The sequence below is a fragment of the Corapipo altera genome, unplaced genomic scaffold (assembly GCF_003945725.1).
Source record: "Corapipo altera isolate COAL_440 unplaced genomic scaffold, ASM394572v1 51, whole genome shotgun sequence".
Taxonomy (NCBI): Eukaryota; Metazoa; Chordata; class Aves; order Passeriformes; family Pipridae; genus Corapipo; species Corapipo altera.
In genome coordinates, this window is record NW_020884892.1 from 765,927 (window position 1) to 793,729 (window position 27,803).

The 27,803-nt window shown below is 38.2% G+C and overlaps 1 protein-coding gene across 9 annotated transcripts in view; it reads left to right on the forward strand.

Annotated features, from left to right (window-relative positions):
- Positions 1-27,803, forward strand: part of TRAPPC9 (trafficking protein particle complex 9) — a 457,529-nt gene that overhangs the window by 132,748 nt on the left and 296,978 nt on the right. For all 9 annotated transcript variants that reach the window (XM_027645593.1, XM_027645592.1, XM_027645594.1 and 6 more), the window contains 2 exons: positions 14,697-14,839; positions 25,456-25,566. In XM_027645593.1, coding sequence (XP_027501394.1) covers positions 14,697-14,839; positions 25,456-25,566 — 254 coding nt within the window. The remainder of the gene's footprint in view (positions 1-14,696; positions 14,840-25,455; positions 25,567-27,803) is intronic.

Consider the following 27,803-nt stretch of genomic DNA (forward strand, 5'->3'; position numbering starts at 1 on the left):
TAGAGATCCTTGCATGTTGTCAGATCATCCATCTCTCATTTTTCTGCTTTCTAGGTAAAAAAAACTTGTCAGAGTTGGTTTTCTTTTGGTTTGTTTTCGTCAGTCAGTCATTCATTCACTCATAAATAAAGTGAAGACAAAATCCATGCTTGCATAGGTTGTAAGTGAAAGAATTATCATTCATTGTGTGTTTATATGAGATAGTGTTTCCATATGTAGTGGGTTTCTGTAGCTGGATTTTGGTGGGGGGGGGTACAGGGGTGGCTTCTGTTAGAAACTGCCAGAAGCTTCCCCTGTCCCATGGAGCCGATGCCAGCCGGCTCCAGGATGGATTTGACGCTGCTGGCCAAGGCCGAGCCAGTCAGGAGTGACAGTAATGCCTCTGGGATAACATATTTAGGAACAGGAGGTTGTGGCGCAGAAGGAATTCCAGCCAGGGAAGAGCGGAGTGAGAACATGGGAACAACAATGCAGAGACCAAGGTCAGTGCAGAAGGAGAGGCAGGAAGTGCTCCAGGTGCCGGAGCTGAGGCCCTGCAGCCCGTGGTGCAGACCATGGTGAGCAGCTGTGCCCCTGCAGGGCATGGAGGGACTCATGCTGGAGCAGGTGGATGCTTGAAGGAGGCTGTGACCCCGTGGCAGGCCCAAGATGGAGCAGGTCCTGCTGGAGACCTGCGGCCCGTGGAAAAAGGAGTCCACACTGGAGCAGATTGTGACCCCTGTGGGGGACCCACATCAGTACAGCTCATCCTTGAAGGACTGTACCCCATAGAGGAGTGACCCACAGGACACCAGTTTGGGAAGAGCTGCTGCCTGAGGGGTGGACTCACGCTGGAGTGATCCATCAAGGACTGTCTCCCATGGGATGGACTCACACTGGAGAGGTCCATCAAGGACTGTCTGTCTCCTGTGGGAAGGACCCCACGGGAGCAGGGGAAGGACTCTCTCTGAGCAGCAGCAGAAACAACAACAGACTGCAACCCCCATTCCCTATCCCCCTGCACTGTGGTGGTGGGGGAGGAGGGAGAACATGGAAGGAAGGAGGGGTAGGGGGAAGGTGTTTTTAAGATTATTTTACTTCTCACTCTGTTGCTCTGACCCTGTTAGTAATAAATTCAATTAATGTCCCTACTTGGAGTCTGTTTTGCCCATAATGGTGATCAGTAACTGATCTTTCCCAGCTCTTATCTCAACCCATGAATCCTTTGCTGTTTTTTTTCTCTCCTCTGTCCTGTTGCAGAGGGGAGTGAGAGAGCAGTTGTAGTGAGTACCTGGCGTCCAGCCAGGGTCAGCCCACTACACCATATAAGCTGTTGTAAGACTCAGGACTCTTCGCAGTTTTCTGATTTTGGTTGTATTTTTCCCGTAGTGCTCGTATTTCTGTAGAGCTTAACAACTGGTCAAGTGGAATTCACAGGAGCAGGATGGTTTTGGATTAGGATTTAATTGAGTATGAGTAACAGTTGGAAAATTCGTGATTATGTGTCTGTTTTAAACCTCTGAAGTTATGAGTCACTGTTTGGGAGTTTCCTGCTGCATATTTATGAAGTTCTCTGAGCTGACTCAGTGTGTTTTTTAAATAAGCATTTGTAATCCTTTTAAGTGTGTGCTAACCACTTAGGTTGGAAATCAAGTTAGCACCACTAATAAAATAAAAATAGTGGTTTACAGATTGGGTACCAGGACTAATTATCTGTCTATCTATCTATCTGTCTATCTATCTATCTATCTATCTATCTATCTGTCTGTCCATCCATCCATCCATCATACTTCATCAAATTGTAGAATATCTGAAGGTATAAGGGACCTATAAGGATCATCGAGCCCAAATCCTTGGTCCTCTCAGGGCTGTGTAAAACTGAACCATACAACTAAGAGCATCCCCCTGGTGCTCCTTGAGTCTGTATGTATTTGTGTTTGTATGTGAGATGTGTACATACACATTTTGTAAAAATATTCTTGAATTTTAGCTTTTGTTTAGGTCATTTCACCACTGGGGACCCCTTGAGAGCAAAGTGGTCACGTGAGAAAGTTTTCTCCTGAAATTTTATTTCTGTGTAAACGGTTGGTGGAGGATGGAGGAATATGTTTAATGTTCTTGAGTGTCTTGGAGAACAAAGGAAGGAGTCAGAGACTATGTCCTATTTACACAGAAAGAAGTCTTTCTGTTCCTTCTGTTAGAAAGGGGAGAGTTCTCCTTATTTATTAGCCTTTGATGAGTTTAGGTGGCTATACAACATAGATTTTGGAATTAGATTTGTTATGTTTCCCTCAGAAAAAGATCTCTCAACCTGCTGATTAATTCTCTTGTTAACGGTGAGTTCCTGGGCCTAAAGGTAAAGACCTTCCAGCCGACTTTTGAGAATGTAGTTTGTTGGAGGGGAAAGAACCAGGAGTAACAACATACATTTAGCCTTTTTTTTTCAAATGTTATTTTTGTAGGATGATCTGTTATTTTTAGAACATGATTGATCTATGTGAAGAATACAGATGTGTAAGTAGTGGCAATAGTAGTAGTTTTAATAATGTGAGTGAATGTTTGGTTGCTTGGCATATTGACTTTCAAATATCCTGCCCAGGGAAGGAGAGAAGATACATGAGAATGAAAAGTGTTTCTGTTCTGCAACTCTAGGACCCCGTTTCTGTCTGAACTATAGGGAAGATTTAATTTCTGAAGCGTTAGTTCCTGAAAACTACTTTCACTATTTCTTTTATTCTGTTAGTTTTTATCCTCATATTAAGGAGTAGGAATTTGCAATATTCATTCCATATTAAGCTCATTAAATCAGTGATAAATTTAGCTCAGTAACTTTACTGATTTTGAAAATGATTGTGCTACTAGAGTCACTATTTCCAAACCGAGGAGCAGCTGAAAAATCTGAAGTGCTCAGTCTCCCATATTTATATGTTAATGTCTGTGCTGAATAAACAGATCTATTGATTAAGCTGTTCAAGCATTCCTGTTTTAAAACCCCTTTCTTCATTTGCTCCTACTTTAGAAAATTCACTAATTGGGCTTATCCCTTCTAATCATAGGAATTCCTGAAAAAATGAGGATTCTTTAACCCAAGAATACCAAGGAGCTCCCCTGTAAAAATCTGATCACTTGGTTTCAGGGATCTTTTATATGTTATAGATGATTTTGTTCCGATTTGCTGGATGCATTATTTCTTTTTAAGGTATTGGAGCTATTGCAGAGGAGGATTTGGTTTATCTTTTGAGGGTGTAAGTATCACTTTTCTTCACAGTACAGTAATATTATGAATAAAAAGTATACACAGGGAGCTAGGTTTTTTAGGAGACTGTTTTGAACAACGAATGGATTTGAGATCTTCATAAAACCATTTGTAAGGGATCGATCCATGTGTTGTAAAATAGAAACTCGAGATTTTTCTTACTTGGGTAACAGTGATGGTTTTGGACCTGTGTCAAACCATATGCCCATAGGAGGATGCATGTGACTGTTTTTTCTTTGTCTGGAATATTATCTTCATATTCTCTGCTGTTTTAGAAGTTTGTAATTTTGAAAAGTTAAGTTTTATATTGCCATTGAGGAAGCAGAGCAGCTAATGCAATTACTTCATGCTTACTATTGGTAAGCATAGTAAAACCAGAAATGTAACTGCAGGTTAATGACAAGGTACATGTGCTGAAATGGTTTTTATGAAGGGCAGTGTCATGGTGAGCAAATCTGTCAGAGATCTTGGAACCATGTTCTGAGCTCATGAACAAACCGAATATCATGGATACTGGTCACTTGATTCCTCACACACTTCCAAAATCTTTTAGAGGGACAAATATGCTGTGAGATAAAACTGAAGGTCCTGTCATGAGTCAGGGGCTGGTCCAAGGTAGGATAAATGGCCCATTTGCTCACTGAAGGGTGGTCTCCAGCCTAATCCTTTGGGATTGTGTTGTGCCTGTGCATGCTCATAAAGGATCTGGGTATTATGGTGATTAGGAATGTGTCAAAGTTTATCAAGGGTAGCACACACGAAGACCAGCTCTTGGGGATTATGAGCTTAACAACCTGCCACAGAGGTAGGTTGTTAAAAATTGAGGTGAAGATCAGCAGTGATCCACATGTGCATTGTAAAGTAATGCACCTGAAGAAAATAGAGTGTTAATTCCAAAAGCACAGTGATGGGCTCTGAATTAACCATTGCCATGCAGGGTGGGGATCCTGGAGGCATGAGATGTTCTACAAAGCTGTTAATTTTGAATAGCAATGCAAAAGGCAAGTGGAATATTAGGAATAGAATATTAGAAAGTGAAGGAATGGAGAACAAAACAGAAAGTTTCCTGTGTCCTTACCTTACTTGTGGTGCAGTCTTAGCTCCTTTTCTCATAGACTTGGTAGAAGTAAAAGGCACAGAGAAGAGATGGGCTGTGTTGGGGAAGTGTGAAACAGTGGAGAACTTTTTGGTGCGAAACCCCAAAACTGAATAACTTCACTGTGTTACCCAGGGACTTCAGGTTGTTTCATGTGAGCTGAGTCAGGCTTGATGGGACTTGTTGCTTTGGTGGGAAGGGTGGAAGAGATGCACCCTCCCACTTGCACACCTTAACAGTGTCATGCAGCTTTCTAAAATTCTCATTTACTTACCTCAGAATATATACTGAAAGATCATGCTTGATTGCTGAGTCTGCAGCAGCCAGGTGTTTAAAAAAGCTCTCACAAGTGAGAGGTGACCTGCTTGTGGATGATTGATTGATCAGACCTGTCATTCCAAACTGGGGAGTCACTTCTTCAGCACTTGTTTGTGGCTTTTCCTGATGTTCTTTCTGGGTTGTGACTGGTTTTATATGTTATTTTATTTATGGTTTCATGACAAGTGGGATGTTTATGCTGCATACATGTTCTTTGCACCATGATGCCCATAAGTTGGTGTTGTCCAGGTCTCATGGGTGTGTTCCTTTAGTGAGAAGGTGTCTGCCAGCATCTTGTGTCTTCACTCGTGGAGTCTCTGCCTACAGGGTACAATGAACAGGTTTCAGTGAGGAAATACATTTGGTAATGCTTCTTTACAGTAAGCAGAGTGTTCTTAGCCATTGCTGGGAGAACCAGGCTGAGTTGCTGGTCTCTGCATAGAGGAATTTCCCCCTTGCAGGATGTGATTTGTTCATTAGCGTCTAACCCTGCGTTTACTCTCTCTTTGTACCTTCCTACTTCAGAGTCAGGGCAGTATTTATCAAAAGCAATGTGGGCAGCAGGTTGAGGGAGGGGGTTCTGCCCCTCTGCTCTGCTCTGGTGAGACCCCATCTGCAGTGCTGCATCCAGCCCTCGAGTTGTCAGCCCAAGAAGGACATCAGCCTCTTGGAGGTGAGTCCAGAGGAGGCCACAGAGGTGATTAAAGGGCTGGTGCACCTCTCCTATGAGAAAAGGCTGAGAAATTTGGATTCTTCTGCCTGGAAGAGAAAAGACCTAATTGTGGCCTTCCGGTACCTGAAAAGAGCCTGCAAGAAAGATGTAGAGGGTCTGTTTAAAAGGGCGTGTAGTGGCAAGACAGGGGGGAATGGCTTCAAAGTGAGAGTAGGTTTAGATTACATATTAGAAAGAAGTTCTTTACCCAGAGGATGTTGAGGCCCTGGCACAGGTTGCCCAGAGAGGCTGTGGCTGCCCCATCCCTGGAAATGTTCAAGGTCAGGCTGGATGAGGCTCTGAACAACCTGGTCTAGTGGAAGGTGTCCCTGCCTGTGGCAGAGGAGTTGAAATGAGATGATCTTGGAGGTCCCTTCCAACCCAAACCATTCTGTGATTCTCTGATTTCAGAATCACAGGACCACGTGTGGTGACTTATCCCTCCATTCCTTCAAGTCCTCCCAGAACAGCGTGCAGGGCTTCCCAATTCCCCTGCACACATATTTTGTGACAGATTCTGCAGTTTAGTGTCAGCAGGCAGAAAACTCTCCATAGGAATGTTCCACATATGACTTGCTTGTGTTTAAATGGTTTTTAATCTCTCATCTGTGTCTCGGCCAAGGAGGAGATGCTGTGATAACTGTGGTCAGTAGTGCTGGGATCCAGCCTGGTGGAGGTACAACCTCTGAGGCATTTAAGAATGTCCATCAGTCCCTTGGGCATCTGGCTGCAATGGTAGGACCCTGGAGGCCTGGAGGCAATTTGCCTTTAATTAAAGAAGGCAGAATTCTGTGATTAATACTAAAAAAAGAATTATGTATTATATTTCCTGAATATTTCCGGAGGGGATTTAAACTCTAGGAGGGAATACTGTCCACTGGAATAATGCTGTATACTCCTGTCTTTTTGGAAGTAACAACTTCCAGCTAAAAAATGCACACAAAATCACTTGTGAATGTGTGGCTGCAATAGCAATTAGGAAGTGCAGAGTTCAATGAGAGATGAATGCTCTTCAGTACAAGATTGCTGTATACTATATTTCATCTGTCAGCCTGTGCATCTGTTTGTCAGAATGACCCTTGATTCACCCTGGTTTTTTAATGTGGGATGACTACACCGTGCCTGCCTTTAAACTTAATATTATTCTGCTCACATCTCCATTCTCGTTATAAACATGGCTATTTTTAGCCAGCACAGATTCAGAATATGCCTTGTAAGCTTAAGGGGGATTTATTGAGCTCCTGTGTGTATTCACTAGAGATTCCTTGTAGAAGCTTACTGATTTAGGATTGGAGAGAGGTAAAATGTACTATTTAATTCCCAGCATATGCCTGCAGGAGCTATATTTAGCTTCAGCTACTTGTCGTTGCCATTGTGCTATTTTTGCAAGGGGATGCAGCACTTTCATTGTTCAGGGTTTAACTAGACAGAAATGTGGATGGATGAGCTCCATAGACACTGGTGTGCTGCAAAAACTGCTACTGGAAGTCAGTGTGTGAGCAGTGGTGGTACTTGAGTAACAATTGCACCAGAGCAGCAACACAACACAACAGGCACCTGCTTGGCTGCTGTGTGAATTCACCTGATTAACACATGTGCTAAAAATTATACTTAATTTTGTGTTAGACTGATAAAGAAACTTAACAGGAATAACAATGTGGGCTTTCTTTGTATTTGAACTTGAAAAGGTCTGACTTGCTGCAGAGGCACAATTTATTTCATTGCTTAATCAGTTGGTAAGAATTTTATCATGGCTTTTGTAGTTGCCATGTATATTTTTAATGGAATACAGAGGAGAAAAATTAACATGGAGAGTGTGTGCTGCAGCTCAGTCCTGGAGGATGGTTACATATGCACTACAAGTTCATTACATATGCATATCCTTTTTCTAATGCATGTATCAGGGCTCTTGCTATCAATTACTGCACTATCAATTACTGCACTAAGGAACAATATCTACAGGGAGAGTCCCTTTTTCCTGTTTGGGGAAAATAAGGAATTCTACCTTGATCAATTAAATATTCCAGTAGATTTAGATTTGCTTCATGATTGGCATTCTGCTTTCTGCTCTTTCTTGGCTGTTTAATGTCTCCTTAAAAACAGAGAATTTATATTTTAGCTAAAAAAAGTAAGGATCATTTATAAAAATACAGAAAACCTAAAGGATATTTTTTTAATCAGAAAATCAGACAGGTTACCTATTAGTGAAAGGACTAATATTCTCCAGTGAGAGAGAGTGCAATCAATAGATTCCTTTCTGTGTGGTTGGATTTGATGATCTTGGAGATCTTTTCCAATGAATCTATGATTCTGTGATATCACTGCACACTCATTCCACCAATTATTTTCATGTAAAAATTCAGTTTATGGTATAATTTCTTTTTTTTTATCAACCGTCATGTAATGTTTTCTATGGGCAGAAAACTTCATCTACGTTTGTTCCTGTGTTCCACTTCTAATCTCCATTTCTTACCGTGAACTTTTCCTGGGCAGCCCAAGATTGTGCCAGACATTAAAGATATCAGTCTTTATTTTCAGTTTTGGAATAATACTGATCTTGAGTTAAACCTTGTGAGGTAAAGGCTTGATGCTGTCCTTACCATGACTGACATAATTCCTCCTAAATGTCCTTTCAATACCAGTATTTAAAGTAAAGGAAGGTCCGAGTTCAAAGGAATGATGTGAATTCCTGCATGGAAGAAGCTTTGAAGCCCTTAAAGACTGAGTTTTGCAGTAAGAGACTGGTCCAAAGACTCAATGCTCAGAATTGTGTGTATCTCAGAAGTCATGGAGAATGTTGTGAGAATGTTCAGATTTCAGTAATACTGTTCCTTCCTTAGGGAGTAATAAAGACATGATGCTACTGGCATTTAGTTGGAAGATTTTTTTCTATTAGATTGGAGATTTTTGTCCTTCTAAAGAGAATTACAGAATTTGAAGCTACTCAGCAGTTTCTCTGCTTCTCCTCTTCAGTGCTGTGGGAGTGTTTTCTTCTCCCTTTTGTCCTCCTGAGAACAAGTGGGCAGGAGGATATTCAGCCCATGGACATAAAGGCACCTGTTGCTTCTCCCAGCACTGTTGCTAAGCCTATTTTTTTTTTTACACAAATTTATCCTTTAGGCCTGATTTTTACACAGACTTTACTCTTTGTCAAATTACCCTGTGGGTTCATGGGCTGTAGGCTCAGTGATGGGAGGAAAAAGCAAAAATCACAAATATTTGTCTTTTGCTAGATCATTATATATGAAAAGCTCAAGGAAGTGCTAATCTCTATTAATTCTGGGAGCCAAATGGACTAAATTTTGAGATCAACTCTAGATATAGATACAGACTTTATATTCACAAATTGGTACAAGGAGTGGAAACTTGATGTGTTTGAGTCCCATCTTCCTTGGTTTCAGCTCTGTAGGCATCTCCATTTCCCTCCCAATGCTCATGTTTTGGTCTTTCCCTTAAAAAAACCCATCCAACTGTGTTCCATGCACTGTATTTCCATTTGAACCGTGTTGCTGGAACAGCACATCCCATGGGCTTGGCTTCCAAACAACCTTTTTGGGTTTGCTCCAGTAATGCACGTTTTTCATGAGCCATCTCTGGTAGGCTGTGCATTGCCAGGGTTTCCTCTGCTGCTGGAAAGAGTATGGTTAATTTGAAAAACTCTCTTTCTCCTTGTTACTGCCAGGTAATTGAATTGGTTACAGTTAGGCAGCTGAAATTCCTGATCCATGATTTATTTACACAATACTCAAAACTCTTTAAGGATTTTAAGTGTGCCACACAATAAGAGAAATTGAGAAATCAGTTTTGTAGAGAAAAATCCTCTGGTACCTTTTGTGAGATGGAACTGATGATGTGGTGCATTTTTATTTCTCTTTATTGCAAATGAATATCACTGATTGCCCATCAGAGTCGAGTATGAGAGTGGAATGGTCAGAGAGAAGAGGAAAGGAGGGAGGCAGAGAGAATTTAACAAAATTGGGTTTATGGTTGGTTCGTGGAAAAAAGCAACAACACCCAAACAAACCAGAAAACAAAAGACATCAAGTGAGAAAAGGGGCTAAAATCAGAAAGAGTGGCTGAACACTCATGAATGCATGGAGAGGGTGCTGCTAGTGGGAATTTGGATGAGAAGCAGATCAGGATCAGGATGGGATTTGGGAATAAATAATGTTTACTGTTGGGCAAGTAATACATGTGTGTATATATATATATGTATATATATATTTTTTTTTCCCAAAGGAAAATGTATTTGAATATTACACACCTAGAATAAATTCTTCTTCAAATTTCAAGCCCTAATCCCATGAGAAATTATACTCGTTAGCAAGAATTGTGTTCTAGAAGCCATTCAGAACTAAAATGGAAAGATCATATTCTGAATTGATATAGCTTTTATCTGGTCTTCATGCTGATTTTTTACCTTAGTTTTTAGTTTTTAAATGTTCTGTCTAAAGGAGGAGTCTGCAATGGTACAGTCTGGTATTTCTTTACTGTTACTGGAGTCAGCATCTGCAGTTTCTCAGGAACAAAGTGCCTGTAGCCAAGTATTGACATTTCATCTTGTATTAAATGCTGAGATCTCCTTAGTGTCACTTTTATTATGCTAAGGGAATTTGGAAAAGACCTGAAAAGGTAATATAATGTATGTGAGCCTTTCTTACAAAGTATGATTTGTTAATTTAGTTATGGAAAACACTGATTATAAATATTTAAAAAATGAATGTTACAGTTTGGAAAAAAATTGAGGGCAAAATCTTGCCTTTCTCTCTGAAACACAGAAAGCAGGATTTGTGATGATGGGACACGCAAGAAAAAATGATATAATAATGACAACAGAATCCTCTCATTCTTCCTGTAGCAAGATACACACAGGGATAAACTCAGAGTTATTGCCAGTAAAATTGCATAGGAATAAAGAAACAAAAAATAAAGAAACACATCTACCAAGCAAAATAGATGATATAAGAATTAAACCCAGGAGCTTCTGGCCTGAACTGTTTCCAAGGTTGTAAAGTTTACGAAACCAAAAATTTAGATGTATAAAAGTATTTTGCAACAGAGAGGAGGAAAGTATGTGAACATCTATTGATTGTTTACTCATTTACAATATATCACTATAAATTTGACTACTAAGTCATGCATTGTGTATATTGTTCTCGTTGGTCATTTCTTTGTTGATTATTTCTAATCTTGCTGTGCAACAGTTTTTTAAAGGTTTTTTAAAAGAAAATGAGTCTTTTAAAGCTTTTCATATCTTGAAGGATGTTTTCTTAAAAAAAGTCTAATTAGGAGAGTTGCTAATATTAAATTAAGCTGATGTTTTATGTTCTTCTATGGAATGTTTATTTTTGTTTACATAGAGGATTTAATGACTGAATCTCTGCAGGTGGATTCTTATATCCTTGAGTTATAGTTCCCTTAACATGCTCTTGGTCTAAGACAACTTCTTAAGCTCAAATAGTGGGTTCTGCTACACAGAACTTTGAACGCTTTTTGGGGGCAAAGCTCCTTGACTCTGGTAGTCAGTCAATCCCACTTACTAGAGATAAAGTGTAAAGAAAGGACTGAGCACCATCCAGCACAAGAAATCCCCTTCACTCTGCTCCTTCCTCATTCATTTCTCTATTTCTTGTGTCACTGGGGAGATCAGTTCTCCATCAGTAATGTTCCAGCTTCTGCACAAGTACCAATAAACTGTAGGATTAGATGGAACTTCTCTTTAGATTTTACTCTTTACTTCGGGGTAGGAGGTGCTGTAGTGGTAGTTCAGTAGAAATACACCATCTGAGTTGTAGATTGTAATTGAATTGGCAATTAAAAATGAGTATGGAAAGGTATTGCTGTTCAGAGGCTCCTGAGGGACTGGCAGAAGGGTACTGGCAATTGTCAGTTAGCTGGGAAACTTTAGTACCCGACGGTTTGGTTTTTGTTAGTGGCATCCTGTTACTCGAACAGCAGTTCTTCTCTAATTTTGTTTTAATTCTGTTAGGAAAGTGAATATGGGAAGGATTTCATGAACAAACTGGAGAGAAAAAAAAAAAGCTGGTACCAGCTCTATGCAGAAAACAGTCTGAGGGAAAAATGCATGAGAAACCAAGCCAGTAATTTTTTATAGTTTATCTGTAAAATATTTCGTGTAGGTGTTATTGATGTCGGGTGCTGTTGGATAAGAGTCACTTGGAACTTACATGCAGAAACACTTCTGTTTCCTTTTTTTCATCCATAGAAGGAAGGATCAGTGAAATAGTTAAAAATTTATCAAGCCAAAGCCATCATGGTAATAATAAGTAATGTATCCATATTTTTACTGTTGAATTTCCAGAATGGACCTCAACTTAGAAACAAGAATCTCCCCCCTTTCCACAGGTTTTCTGAATTCCAGATGTGTTCAGCTATCAATAGGCTTTTTTTCGTGCCTACCTGCTGTGACAGTCCAGTGTGCTCCATTCTTCCTTCCTTTTCTTTTTTATGGATCATCCAGAGGCAGAATGATATTCGTAGTGACACCCTGCCATCTCGTTTTTAGTCTGCAGGGATGCAGTTTGGAGAAGTCTAATAAATTCCATTGGTATTTGTAAAGATGAGGAGAATCTGCAGCTCAGAGTGTGATTTGCGTAGGTTTGACAAGGAGTGAGAATACAACATTATTTAAATTGGGGGCTGTAGCACTTGGGCTACTCTTCTCTGCAGGTACTGTGGGAGAGAGTGGTAAAATACTTAAAACTGGAGCTTTATAGGTTTATTAAAGTGTAGGAATTTTTTTTTTGCTATCATACAGATAGAAAATCAATCTTTCATACTGGATATGGAGTCCTTTCCGAGGTACATGTGCGTAGGGGGCTTTAAAGGAGATTGAATTTGGTTGTTTGTTTGTTTGTTTTTTTCCTCTGTTCATATTGTATAAATCCTGAGCAATAAAACTCTTTCTAATCACCTGAAGACTTCTGAAAAAATTATTTCTTTCAGTCATGCTCCCTCAACATATCCATCTCCAGTCCTGGTGCTTTATCTTTGTGTGTACGTTTGTAGACTGCTGCAGAATGTTATGGGCAGAGAAAGAATATGGATTTGGGTGTTCTGCAGTTCTCAAAGATACTCAAAATCTCTTGTGTCCTCAATGTTAAATGTCCGTAGTTAGACCTTACATTTTTGGTGAGAAGGGATGTCCTACTGCTGTCAGATTAATAGAGGATCATTAGGTTTTCTTTTTCATGTTTTTTTAGCTTGGGGTGTGGGGGACACACAGTGTCATCATCAGGGCTTCTTTCAGAAATTCCTCACTACAACAGGGACCAAGATGATGTTGGTGCCCTCAAACCCTCCTGCTCATTAATGGCACATAATAGTTGTATTTTTCAGCTTTTTTTCTGGAGATTTTCACTTGGTTTAGGACGTTAAGAGTTTTGAATCTGGAATGATAATGCTCTGTGACCTTTCAGACTAACATTTATGATGTGTTTACCTGTCATTATGTGGATCTGGGCCTAATAAAGAAGCTTTGTGCTGTGGAGAATGAACCATGGATCCATAGCACAGTAGCTTTTCCAAGCAGGACATTGTGAGTATTACAGCAATAATGCAGAACATGCATAGAGCTTTCACAATTCCCCAATTGGAATTGAAGCCCATTCTCACACTGCCATGTAAGTAGTGTCAGATCCCTGTACTTATGGAGCCTGGCTCTGATTTGTATTAAATGGTCCAGCTGGTTAATTAGGATGAAGTATGTTTTGAATGGGTTTGTGCTTTTTTATTTTTGTGTTTAATATTGGTTAGCTCTCCTGACATAACATAAACTTGAGTTCATTAACTGCAATTAGGAACTGACATAAACACAGTGGACGAGTATGTCCAGCGTGCCCAGTGAAGGTTTTTATTTGTGTTGTAAGGTGACTCTCATGAATTTTAATGAAACTAAATTAGGAATTGGAATTAGCCCTCTTAAAAGCAGGCTGAAAATAGCAGAACATCCAGCAAAATGTCAAACTTTTGAATTTGGTATTCTTTCAATCACTGGATTGTGGTCATTTAAGGAATTGATTCTATCTGTGTTTCTTTTCCCTCAGCCAGACTCAGAGACAAGAATGGGTATCAAACATAAATGTTTTTTTGTAAGTTAGAAAATCCTTAGATTGTTCCTTAGAGCTTATGGAAAAAAACTTAACAGATTTCATAAATTGTTTTGTAAATCTTCTGTAGAAAGGGAGAGTACTTTTACTTGTCTGAGGATTGATGGCATCTGATAAATAGAATTGCTTTCCTGGATAAGTTGTTGGTGTGAGGTTTGGGTTTTGCTTTTTTTTAAATAAATGTGCTAAAAGCCAACCAAAGAGGAGATTGGAGTTGTTTATAAATGTTTTGAAGGAAACACCTGTCCTTGTAGACACAGGCTCCATGTTAGGGTGGAGGGCTGGCACTACCTCTGTTCTTTGCTCTGAGATGTGGCAGCAGCAGCTGCCCGAGGACCAGAATGAAAACTGAGAAAAAAAAAAATCCAGTGAGACTTCCCAAATCCTCACTTGCATCCAGCAAATTGTATTTCAAGAACATAATGAAAGAAGGGGTGGTGTATAACCTCTTTGGAGGGAACAGAGGTTTGTTCTGATCTTGAACACTGATGATAATGCGGGGAATGGTATCGGAAGCTTCCCATAAGGTGTTCATCGAGGAAAAAGACAGAAAACCCAAAATTTCCTCACAGAAGTAAGGGCTCAGTGCTGCTGAGAGTAATGAGTGCTAGAGAATCATTTTCATTTTTAATATTTACAATCCAACCATTCCCTATAAAATGAACACAAAGGAAGACAAGGTGTGTGCACGAGATCCCGACAACAGTGTTGTTCTAATCTGTTGGTTAATGGTGATGAGCATACGTTTGCAGGGACTTGTTGAGGGACCAGATGCTTTTAGCTTTGTATAATCTTTGTCTGCCCAAAAGCTTTGGAGCTTTTCCATTTGATTATGCAGGTAATGAAGTGGGGAATATTTTTCTAGGGTATGAAGGAGCGTAGCATTTAATAAACCCTAAACTCTTCTAAGCAAGAATAAGCTCTTCGTTTTTTTGATGTTAAATGTGGTATGGAGAGGAATTACATAAAGGGAACTCCAGCTGACTTTGTGCTGTACTCTTCAGTTTCTAAAAGGATTAGGAAAAAAAAGCAACTCTTTGCCTAAGCTGCAGTTATTTGTTAGATTGTGTTTTTTTCCAGAGATAATAGAACAGGTGGGTTAGGAAAGCAAATTTGCAAAACACTTCTGTGGTCTAATTTAATTGAACTTGTGAAATGCACAGTAGTGAAAAATAGCTAACAAGTAATTTGCTTTTATTTCTCCAGACACTGGAAGCCATTTTGAACTTTAAGTACTCTGGTGGACCAGGGCACGTGGAAGGGTATTACAGGAACCTCTCACTGGGCCTTCACGTGGAAGTAGAGCCGTCGGTGTTCTTCACCCGTGTCAGCACCCTGCCAGCAACAAGGTAAGCCTGGTCTTGACTCTTGAATATTTGACTCATTGTCTCTGTTATATTGGCTATAACTTAGAGACCATGCTGGAAACTTTCAGTATCATCAGCTACATGTAGATAAAGAATTATGTGAACAAATTTTCAAAATTCTTCCTTTAGGAGTTTAGCCTCCTTTAGCTGCAGACTATGATTAAAGCAATCCATGTGCATTCAACAACTTCTGAGGTTCAAGCATTTTTTCATGATGATTTATTTTAGCAGGGTCAGGATATTTCATGTTTATTGTAAGATTTGATGACTTCTTTCTTGGCAGTTGTGGTGTGTTGTACGTTACAGTTTTGTGTTTGTATAGCAGAATCTTACCCAAAATTCATGTGTAAATGATTGTGTTTGAATGTGAAAAAAAAATTGTGATGTCTCTGGTACTTGCTTTCTCTTGGAAATCACAGAGTAGTTTCACATATCATAGTGAGTTTTAAAAGTCGTGGCAACCACGCGATGGTGGTCAAATGCTGTGATCACAAAAGTCTGTTTGCCTAAAACACATCAGCCACTGGGTGCAATCAGTTTTAATAATTAGCAGGATAATTGTTGGAAAAACCCAACCTCTGTGCATAGAGGGAGCAAGAATTTTGTTTGATCTAAATTCTGAGATTGTTTCAGTGTAATTATGTACTGCAACACTAATAATGATAGTTGAGAGAGAACTCACTTGATCCAAGAGATTCCTACTGGGCCTAGAACCTTTTATGACAGACTTCAGAAATCCAAAAATAGACAAGAAGGGAATATCAGGGAGAATATTAAATTTTCAAAGGAAAGAAGTGAGTCACCAGTATCATACCATGGCAAAAATGTCCAAGGATGGATGGAGAGCTACAGAACCTGCAAAACATGAAATGTTTCTTTTGTTCCTGTGAGCAGAAGTAAAGCCTCAAGGAAAGGCTCGAACATGAAGAAAAGTGGACAAGTTGGAGAAAGTCTGAAGCAAGAAAAGTAATAAAATGTGACTTATGCTAAATCATATGTTTGAAGAAGCTCATGGTCTTGCTGAAGGAAAGATGACTGACAAGGGAATGGAATTTTTAATCCTGGCTCTGCCAACAGGGGTCGGATTCTGTATTTCACAGCAGATATACAACAAATAACGACCTTTGCAAACAGCAAGGGAATTTAAGGTTAGGCAAAGATGATGAAACACTGAAATAGTTTTTGTAAAAAATGTTTTAAAATGAGACAAAGAAGATTTTTTTTTAATGACAGGATTGTCTCTATTTCTTATAAAAAACACCTAAAACCATGTCACTTTATTGGTAAGAAAGTTTGTCAAGCATTTTTGCTAATTGAAAGTGTAACATAGGAGACATGGTTTTATTCTTTTAGGAACTGCTCTAAAAAAGCAAATTTGATGCCACTTGCAAAATCAGAACATGGTATCTGGAACAACTGTTTGCAAAATTCCAGGACCCTTATTAATGATGTTCAGAGTTGCACATTCTTAGGCCTTTGTGAGGTTGTCAAGGTTCAGTAAGTGATCTTTAACAACCTGGAAGTACCACAGCATCTGTTTTCAACAGTCTTGAAGAAGAGTCTTTACACAGGTTAAAATAATCACTTTGCATTTATTATTTGAATGCACAGTCCCCTCCATTCAGTGTCAAAAACGTCCTTTATACTCTCGTTATGTGTATTTTTAATGGACAGTGCAACTGCTCTTTGGTTCACTGCAATTACTTCCATATAGTCACAGGTTACCTTGGGTGTGAAACCGCAAACCTTCCGCAAAAGCTTCAAATCCAACCTGATGCCTTTATTTGACTCTCTCTTGCTGGGAAGTTGCCCTTTTGTGCTCGGCTTCCCCAGCTGTGTTTTGTGTAGGACAAATCCTATCCCTGCCTTGTCAATCTGTTCTGGGGAATTTAAGATGTGAGGAAAGTATTTAATCCTGAGATCTTTAAAAATAGATGGAGGTGCTAATTCAAAGGGAGAGTTTCTGTGTTCAGCAGGGAGCAGTTTCACACGTCCTGTGGCAGCTGGTGCTATATATAGTGGCTCCAAGTGCTTCAGTTCACATTGTGTGTGTTCACTTCATTCTTTGCCTGTTCATCACAGTGATCAGCATTAAAGGCAGTGGAAACTGTCAGTGATTTGCTGATTGGAGATGTAGTTAAAGATGTGACTGCTTTTGAGGGTGTCTAAAAGCTTTACTGAGTTGGAGAAAGATACTGCAATATTTACACTTCTCTCCGAAATGTTTTCTTGCCAGACCTGTCAAAAGGCTATTGATTTTTATTTTTTTTATGACATTAGACGTATGTTGTCTGCTAAGTCATGAATGCATTTTGGTGTTAAGTTCTTCTTATCTCTTGTTGCTTGTTCCATGTTATAATCTTTAGTGATCCGTAATACCCTTCCTTTAGTCTTGTGCATCCCTGTGTAGATTCTCCATCAGAAGTCATGTGGCATTCAGTATTATAGTTTAGAGTGAAAAATAGCAGAAATATGTCATCTCCCAATCTGCTCAGGATAACTGTTATTATTAAATGAAACAAAGTTTGGTTTTTGACTGTTGATCATCTCTGCCAGTATCTGACACTCAATGACAGCAAATTATAAGTGAAATTTTTTACTTCCTCTTAAAAGCTCGCATCTGATTTTCTTTTGATTTACAGCTGAGACTTTGTTGCTTAAATTCTGTCGAGGTGCTGGGCTATGTTTGTTTAGTCATTACAAGAAATTGTATTTTATAATTTACCTCCTCAGCCATCATTTCAGAATGAAAGTTATCATTGCTTTCATTATCTGCATTAAATTTTTTCCCTTTCTTTTTCATTTTTGCCATTTTTATTTTACATTTTTAGCTCCACAAAAATAAGGAACATTTGCTTGCTAGCTTCTGGGCTTAAAAAGTCAAAGCAAACTAAAAAACTTTCAGCATTGATTTCTCCCTTAGGCCTTTACTGAAAAAAAAACAACAGGAAAAATGTTAATGAAAACACTTTTCCCCCCCATTGTAGCGTGAAGATTATGGTTTATGTAAAAGCCTTCCAAACTTAATTGGTGTTTCTTTATTTAGCTGCTTGAGTGTATCAACCTGTGCTCGCTCAGCTGCCTCTATCCAAAGGGACTGGCAGAGCAGCCTCATGCTGGGAAATGGTGTCCCTTTGACCATGGCACTCATATTCCTTGGTTCTGTTTTTTCCTGCTTGCAGGGGTGATTGTCCCACAAGGCATCATTAAGAATGGGGGTGTTTGAGGCAGCCCTGAAACAGGGTATAAGAGATAATGAGTTTATGTTGAAAGTTCTGCCCCACAGCTCAATGAAATCTTGAAGGGCTTCAGGGATCTACTTGTTTAAGCCTTTGTTTACCATAAATCAGAGATAAATCTGTAAAGTAAAATTGTATTGTCTTCTGTAATTGGCCATGCCATGTTAATTGATTTAGCCCCAAATGTACTGGTGTAATTCCAGGCCTCAAAGCAGTGCAGTTACCAATAGATCTGATGCCCCCAGACTGCCAGTGGAGGAGTAATGCAGATGGTTCTGTTGACAGTTTTGTGTGATACACAAAATACCCCTGTTGCTTCTCTCAAAGGTGTTGTCTGCCAATTTTGGTGGGCACTGAATGTCCTTCCTTACTGCCTTTATCAGAGAGCATGGAAAAATGCCAGAAAAAATACTGCACGTCTGGTAGGAATTCAGGTAAGGTGTGCTCTGCACACTGAGGGGCCTGCTGGTCTCCTTGTGCCCCTGGCTATTGTCCCATCAGCACAAAAGTGTCTTAAATAAGAGCCTACAAAGGTCAGAAAATTTTGGTCTTGCTTATTACAATGACGATGGGATAGTCTGAATTTGTAGATGAATCAATCCTCAGTGCAACAGGAATGCTGCCTTCACTTTGAGCAAAGTTGGGAAGCCAGATATGGAAGAATATTATGACCTGTAAAATCTACAAGTTCAAGATGATGAACAAGGAAATTTTTATTTTTTTTTGGAGGGAGACAACTTTCCTTCCTGTCTTCAAACCCCCATACAGCTGATGAGGCACCAGCTGCAGATCTCTTCTGGTAGAGGCTGAGACTTTGACTCTGTTCTTGTATTTCAGTAAAAAAAAATTAAAAAAAATAAAGGAATTGTAGCAGGTCTGAAACTGTTAAATTCAAAGAGTCAGTTCATCTGACTGTAGGTTCAAGTTAATTTTCCTTTGTACCATTAGTGTATATCATGAAATGAAATGTTTTGGTTTTGTTGAGAAGGCATCAGTTCATAACAGAGTCCACAGCGGTCTGAGGCTTTGCGTTGGTTTGGATTTAAAGTTAGGAGGCAGATTTTCCAATGGGGTTTCAGTGGTGGTTTGGAGAAAGAACAATCTTGGCTATGGTGAGGGTTCTCAAGAGATCTTCAGTTTGGTGGGTAGAACTTTGGGGCTTAATGAAATCAGACATAATTTTCAGATTCTCCATTCCAGTGTCCAAGGTTTCCCATCTTTTCACTACAATAAGTTGCAACACATCCTCTTCAGCAGGTCACGTTGGGTCAGAAATCCTGTTCGTTATATATTTAAAAATCATCCAAGGGAAAGAGTAAACATGATGTTTCTTTGCCTGGGCTCTAACGGGCCTTTTCATTAAGTGCTAAAAAGTTCTGTAGCGTTTTCTGAGACCCTTCTTAGTTTTATAGAGCCAGATTTTTAAATTAAATGTTCACATTTTCTACAGTATTTCTCAGTGTTTTGGTGTTCAAATGTCACAGAGCTTTGCAGGGTGGAGAAAAACCTCTTTTGTTTGAGTGCTTTAAAAGCAATCTGTTTGGTGTGGAGGAATACTAAGATATGACCTGTTTAAAGTAATCAGATATTACTATATGGATAAAATGATTATTAAATTCACTGTTTTGTTAATGAAAAATAATAATAATAAAAGCCAGTCAGAATGGGAACCAGGCAAATTCAGCTCAATAAAACAAATAAATCTCTCATTTTGTGCAATTATACTGATAAATTGTTAGAAAAATCTGTCAAGCAATGGATTTAATAAATATACTTCAATGTTCTCAGGACTGGATGTCATTCTAAAATATATTCTTTTTTTATACACACATTATTGAGTTCAGTATAGATTCTACTGAGTGGTAACTCCTTATATGTGGGAGGTTACACCCAATAGTTAAATCATCCTGATAACCTTAACCTCTGCTGATGGTGTAACATTGCAGTGGGTTCATGGAAGGGCAGCAAAAAGTAGCTTAGAGATTGAGAGAATTGATTTTTGAGATCAAAATGTTAAATATGTATGGTTTGGCACATGAAGATGTGAGAACATAAATCTGCAAATATTTATAGATGTGCTGGGAATGTTTAGCATAATTGAAAAGGGTTGCAACTGGGAGAAGTCAGATGAGGACACTTCTTGGAATATGTGAAAAGACCTTTTGCCAGTAAGATGGATAATTTGACTTAATCATCTAAAGTTAGTCTTGAAAACTTCATTTTTAGATAGTTTAATGAAAATTAAATTAGAGAGACCCTACTGAAGATGCAAGAGCACCAACAAAGATGCTCCAGATCATTGTTCTGCTGTGTTGCTCTTCGTGTTTGTCAGTGGATTTTGGAGAATAGGCTTGTCACAGGCACAGCAATGCCTGCCATCAGTGCCAAAGCTGCTCTTCCCTTCCTGATGTCCCATTTTTAGAAGGGATGGCTGTTCAAAGAAAACAGAAGAGGAGCGAAAAATAAAGCGTGAATGTGAAAATACTCCATGATTTCAGTTGATGGGGAAATGAGAGGAGTCAGGATGCAGAAAACTTGCCAACCCCCTTGAGGTCTTCTTGTTTAAAGTATCTTCAAAACTAAGCTGGAGACAGACCTGCAGTGAGATTGTTCACTGGGGTGAGCCCTCCTTGCACCACAGCAGCTGCACTGGGGTTTAGTGTGTGTTAAATGTTCCTGAAGGATATCCTCTGCTGTCACTTCAGGTGATCTCAATACCCCTGAAAGAAATTTCTAGATCACAGGGTAACTGTCACTTGCCTGAAGTTCCATGGCCCCAATTTTGTGACTATTTTTGGAACCATAAGTGGCATTTTAAGATTTTAAAAACACGGCAAAATTTAGTGTCCCTGATTTTTGTTTGTGTTACACCCTAAATTCTGCAGTAGACAGAAATTAATTTATGCAATAGATATTTAAGACAGTGTTAACTCAGTTTTCAATAAAACCAATAAGATTTCTTGAATTTTATTGTTTGGTATCAGTATTGGCTTAAATTTGGACGTTATTCTGAGATGTTCAAATGATAAATCAATCAACTGAAAATGTTACTTGTAATTGCAGTTTTTTCATGTACAACCTTTTACTGTATAAAGTTTTATGTCACTTGTAAAAGAAAATCTTGAACATGAAATTTATGGAAGATTTCTCAAAAGCAAACATCATGAACTAATAAGGAAGATCATAGAAATGGAAAATGTTTGGATGCTGTAATTTTTAGTATTCTTCCTTTTAGGCTCTGTTTGTTTGATCCAACCTTATTTCCTTTTCATTAGCAGTTGACATGGTAGATGGAAGAAGAGTAAAACCCTTTCAAGAACTTTTATTCTTTATATTATTGTCTATATATGGTCCAACTGATGCCTTAATTCATCTTCATTTAATTTGGACTTTTACCATAATGCAATAATTTGTATATCATTCTGTTCAGAAAGGACAGATGTGTTTGTGGTGTCTGCTTTATTTTCTGAAGTTTTATATTTCATTTCATAGGGAGATATAAAATATAATTTATATGATCACTTCAACTGGGTTGGTGAGAAAGTTTGGGAGGTGTACGATGAGGTGATGGGAAGGTGGGTATATGAGAGATGAGATTTTTGTGGTACCATGGTGTATTTTTGTCCTGCATCTTCCAGATCTGTCCATGAAGAGTGGATTATTAGGGTTTTGCAGAAACAGGAAACTCTGTACTAATTCATGTTTTTCTCTGAAATGCTTCTGAGCCCCTAAGTTTATGGAATAAAACTAGATGATGACATAATATGTGTGTGTTCACATGTGTATGATACCATGATAAACCACAAAACCAACCTACCCAAACACAAGCTGACTTATTTTAGATGTGTTCAACCCAAACTTTAAAAAGGAGCTAAAATGACCCCAAACCTCTACAAGAAACTAGGAAGCCTCTGGTGACCCTTCACATTGTGTGAACTGTTGAAGGTGGAGTTCTCTGCCTACCCTGGGATGAGTGGTTACCAACATCTACTTAACTAGACTTAGAGGACTTAAAATCTATCCTCCCCAACCAACTAAATATTTAGTGTGAACTGTTATATGGCGGTGGATAGTTTGGAAAAGGGAGGAGAAATTGTGTATATGCAGACAAGGCTTTCCCAGCTCCAGAAATCTGTGGTTTATACCTGGCATTTCTCAGCCCGAAAGGTCAGTAGACCATTATGGTATATAATTTAATCAACTTTAGATCCATTTATTATTTTGAGTGTTTTAAATTTGGGGTTTTTTTAAGCTTACACACTTTGTATAAAAACTTTATTTATGTAGTGTTGAACTAATCGTTTAAGATTTACTCAATTACCTTAAAATCCTTGAAACAATAGGATGTTGAAAATTCTCTGGTGAAGAGCCTAGTTTGAGCAACAGATTGATGGCTGGACTCCTTGGAGTGCCTTTATCACACTTGCAAGAATGTGATTTGCCTCTCAAATCTCATTTACACTGAGATGGGTTCTTTAATTCCTGTCTCACAAAGGAACAAATGGCCTTCTGTAAGTTCCCATGTAGGGAAAACTGATATGAATTATTTTACTTTCTTGTTAATTTTCTGTTTCCCTGGAACTTTCCTATCTGAGCATCAGTTCTACACAGTCCTACTGATTGTAACGTTAAAAAAAAAAAAAAAAAATGCAAGTTTTCAGATCTTCAGCAAATTGCTCTTCAGCAACTTGACTGTTTCTTTTTCTTTCCTTTTAACTTTAATTTGATGTCACCTCTAATTTTCCAGAGCTTATGCTTTCTTGGTGTCCTTACTTGGATGCAGTTTCCAGTATTTGAAGCTTGCTGTTTTAATTCAAATATTTTTGTAATCTTTAATTGTGTTTGGCTTTCATTGCTCCAGTAGTCTCTTTGATACTGTCCTGTATTAACTCTGAAGACCTAATACTCCCTTTTTTACCTTAATGTTACCTTCAATCTTTTTATACTAATATCTTATTCTTCCAAGTTTTCAAAGTACTGTAATAATTCTGTAACTTCAATTTTTACTTTTTTTACTGAAAGATTTCCCTGGAGAATTAACTCAAAATTGACAAGGAAAGAATTATTTCTCCTACACCTCTATTTTCTGTAGTGTTTGAAGAGGAGGAAATAAATGTCATAATGATGAATAATTTTCAAGGGTTCATATTTGGGAATTTTTAATATTAGTGTTGGTGTTTAGTCCTGAAGGGCAGCTTGTGTAGGTCCTTTGTGGCATGAATTGTTTTACTGGCAAAACTTTGGTTCTGCTGCCAAGAGAGATTGCAGGAGGCTTGAATGTTTTTTCAGACAGTTGTTTGGGTTTGCTGTGGCATAAATAACAAATTCTCTCCAGATTTATTTTTGTAAACATTATCTACACTAGAGGTTCTCTTTCAGATCATCACGTTGTATCTACTGGAGTGGCAGAGGTTGTCTGTGACTTTACAGGTCTCGTCTCACCCTCCCAGTGATGAGATAGAAGCTGATAAAAGCTTTCTTCCCCCTTTCTTTTTCATTCCTTTCTACCCACAGGGTTGCTGCTGACTTGAGTCCTGCCTTCCCAGTTATTTCTTTCTTGTGAGTTGGGAAAGAAGGGAGTTTCTAACAAGAACCACGACTCCTTATTTGTTCTAAATTCTTGAGTTCTGACATGTTTGCTTCAGGCACTCAGCCACCTTCCCGCATTCTTCTCCATGTTCAACAGTCACTGGGGCTTTACACAAAGAGTGTGAAAACTCTTAAAATATGTATTAAAAAAACCTCCATCCCCGCTTTTGCTTTTTGTTTTTGCTGAAAGACATGGAACTGTCCCCCAGCAATGCTGGCTTGTCATGTGGTTATTATCATTTTTGTGACCTGAACCTCAACCTCCTGTGCTTGTCCTGGGAGTGTTGCTGTCTCAAAGGTTGGCAACACATTCCCTCCTGTATGAGCTCTGAAAAGGGCATCTCTTGATATTCATAGAGAGTCATGTTATGAACCAGAGAACCTCTTTCCAAAGTGGAAGAACAGTCCGTAAACTCTTGGACCTCCTGAGTTTTATTGCCTTTGGAATGGACATTTCAGTCCAGCTTTAAATTATTGTGCAATAGGATAAATTCTCTTGGTTGCCCCAGACAGACAACTGGAGCTTGAACATCAAATTGTTTGAAGGATGGCTCTGAGAACTCTCACCTCACCAACATACTCCTCTTTCTTCCCTTTTGGGGATATTTCTATGTTGTTAAGTAGCTTTTTAGGAAGCTTTGAATTTCAGAGTAGACTGGTGAGGCACAATTGAAACCGTATGATTGTATTTGGCATTTTGGTATCCGGTTCTGATAATTTCCTGATCGTTTTCCATGTGTATTGTATTAGAATTGCTCGATGCTGCCCTTTCTGCTTAGTTTCACAAGGAGGAAAAAGTTATAAATTAGAATAATTTGTTTAGAATATTAGTTAGAATAAAATATTAATTAAAGAATATTAAAATGTAATTTAATTTTATTAATCATCAAATAAATGAGCACATTATTAGTGGTAATTAATATTAATTTAGTTAATAAGAACATTAATTATTATAAATTATATTACTTGGAATTAAAATGTTTAGTAGAATAAACCTTCCCAGTAATGTTTCCACTCTGTACCTTTTTTAGTGTTATTTTCTAAGTGTACAGAAATGTAGTTGGTATATTTCTGGGGAAATATGGATTTGAATAGATTTATTTGTAGCTGACAAATAAAAGGTTTTCTGTGACAGGTGCCTGTGTTTGTCTGTCTTACAGAAGGGAGAGAGTTGACTTCTCTCTGTCAGAGTGGTTGTTCTGGTGGTTAAATGCTCTAATTGCTGCTTGCTCTGGTCTGTGGACAAGCCAGTGATTGTAGTAAATGGAATTGCACCTTGCAGTTTAAATTTTTGCTTGTAAATTTGTTTCTTAAAGAGATGATGCCAAGGTAATTTGAAATAATAAGCCTTTTTTTATGTGAATACTCAAAGAACTGAAACATTCTGTGGCTTTTTCCACAGAAATGAATCTGAAAGCTCCAGCATGAGAAAACATATATATATATACAGGTGATCAAATGCTGTGGGGCTTGATATTTTACAGGTTATAATTGTCATGGAACTTCTCTTTAGGATATATCCTTCTGTTTAGTTTTAGTTAAGAAAAGAAAATCCGGTTATTAAAAAAGATTTTTTTTTTTCAATTAAAACCATAAGATACTCTTAAAATCAGAGTAGGATATAAAACCTGTATGGAAATGTGTGGGGTTTTTTTAATCTATATTTATAGATAGGTATGAATAGGTATAGGTATGAATTCTGATAGACATATAATAACTCAGTGCTGTGTTATTGAATTTGTGCTGTTCTTTTTTCCCCCATCTGAACAGCACCAGGCAGTGCCATCTACTCCTTGATGTCTTCAATTCCACAGAGCATGAGCTGACCATCAGTGCTAAGAATAATGAAGATTTAATCCTGCATGCTGGGGAGTGTCAGCGGTGAGTGTTCTCAGCACTAAAAGGGCCCTGGGTTTAACCCTGTTATTTGTTTATACACCACTGATGACATCTGGGGCCTGTTTTTCTTTTTTTAAACATTTCACAGTTGTCAAAGAATACGAGTTTTGCTTTCTTTAAGGTGGATCACTAAGTTTTAGCAATATTTCAAGTGAATTTATTTTGGCTCTGAATCTGGTAGTACTGAAAATAACAAAATATGAACTAGTTGGCACTGAGGTGTGCCAAAAAACTCATTGAACTTGCTTTTGTACAATGTTTTAATATCATTTTCCTGTCCTCTCACTGTAGTTCTGATGTTAAAACCTGATCTCACTAGTTCGTTATCCTTTCCCAGTTTTAAATTTTCTTTCTGTGGTTTCCCAGCCCTTTCATCACCTTTCCTACAATGAAAACTGCAGGAAGGAAAAATAGAATTGAAGAAAAAGCAATCCCAATCTCTGTGGGAAAATATATTTCAGATTAAATAGGCTGTTGTGAGTATTGATTCTTACAACTCCACTACAGTGATGTAAAGCTCATTTTGTAGCTAACTACGACCATTATTTTCCATAATATATCTGCCCAGAATTCCTACTACTGGCTCTACCCTACATTGCTTGGTTTATCTTCTTCAGATGATCATTACATCTAGACACCATTTTCATCTTAAAAAAGATGAAAATGTGAAAAAGAGAATATTTGGTTTTGGTCCTGGACTCCCTGCACCGTTGTCTTCTTTGGGAGAGTTGTGCTGCATTCTGAAGTCATGGAATTGATAAACTTCATTAAAGGGAGATACTTTCATGTCTTCAAATCTCAGTGTGAATATTGAATTCAAAGTAAAACCACATCAATTGCAAGGAATGCAGTTGTCAAAAAGAAGTATAGAATAGGTAGCAAAAGCAGTAAATTGGGAATGATTTTTGCCTTGGTGACTCCCAAAGCTCAACAAAGAGGAAATACATCGACTCAAACCCAGGTTGAATTTTCTCAACTTTACTTTATCAAGGAATGGACAGAAATATCAGTAACAGACAGTGCTTGTTACTTTTATTTGGAAAGAAATGGCTTTTTGGTCTAGTCACCAAAATGTTCTGGTTCTTGTCTGTATTGTTTTGTAATTTTGTTTTTATGCCTCTTGCTTTTTCCCATTATTTTTGTAGTTGATAAACCCCTTGAAATTTTTCATTCCCACTTTGGAAGAACATGTAACAAATAGAAATAAAGTTAAAAATAAGGTTATAAAATTCCTTTGCATCTCCTTGATTGAATTACTTTTATTTTTCTATGGACTTAATAATTTGAGCTTAAATATCCTTAAATCATTATGTAGTAAAAGATACAAACTCTTTCAGTAAGTCTTTTGAAACAGTCATTTATTAAGGCAGATCAGGTATTTGTTGCAAGTATTTAAACCTTTTAAGGATGAGTTTTTATTCTCGTTGCAAAGTATTTTTTTCCTGTTGGTTAGAAATTGCACTGAGTTTTCTGTTGGTTCTAAATTCATTTATTATCTATTTCTTGAACAATGATTGCTTCTAATTGTAACAGTATGTCTATAGCTCACATATTGCTCAGAGTTTTAATTTTTATTCTGGTGGATCTACCACAGAAAAGCAGGTGTAACATACACTGGGCCTTAAAATTAGCTTCCTCCTCTTAAAAAAAAGCCTTTTGTTACTCTTACAAAAAAAAAAAGAGAGAAAAAAGAAAAACCTTTGCCATGTTCACCACTTTTTAAGCAATGGTTCTAGATCTTTGGTTTTTAACATAGGAAAATCATTGCCAGGAATTTGCATTTGAACCAAGGTTTTAAATCCAAATATACAATGTTTTTTATCCTACTCTTACATTCTCCTTTTATAATTTTTTTTCCTCTGGACGTTGATTTCTGTTAATATCTGATTAGTGTTTAAAGAGAGGCTTTTCCGTCACCTTCATTTTCCCCCACCTCCCCTGCCCTGCAACTTTTTGATTCCGTCCTCATTTTCAATGTTTTCCTCATTCCATATCTATTTAAATTATAACTTTTTTTGCCAGCTTTGGCCACTTTCACTTCTTTTTGTAATTTACTCTCCCCCCATTCATCTCCATCATTGTGAAATCTCCCCTTCTGACAAAGTGTAGGGAGCAGGAAATTGTTTTCTTCGTTCCTCTTGTTATTGTTGGAGACTGAAAGTGTTTTCTGCCCGCAGACCTCCAAAGAAGGATAATGGTGCATCCTGCTCCCTCTTCCC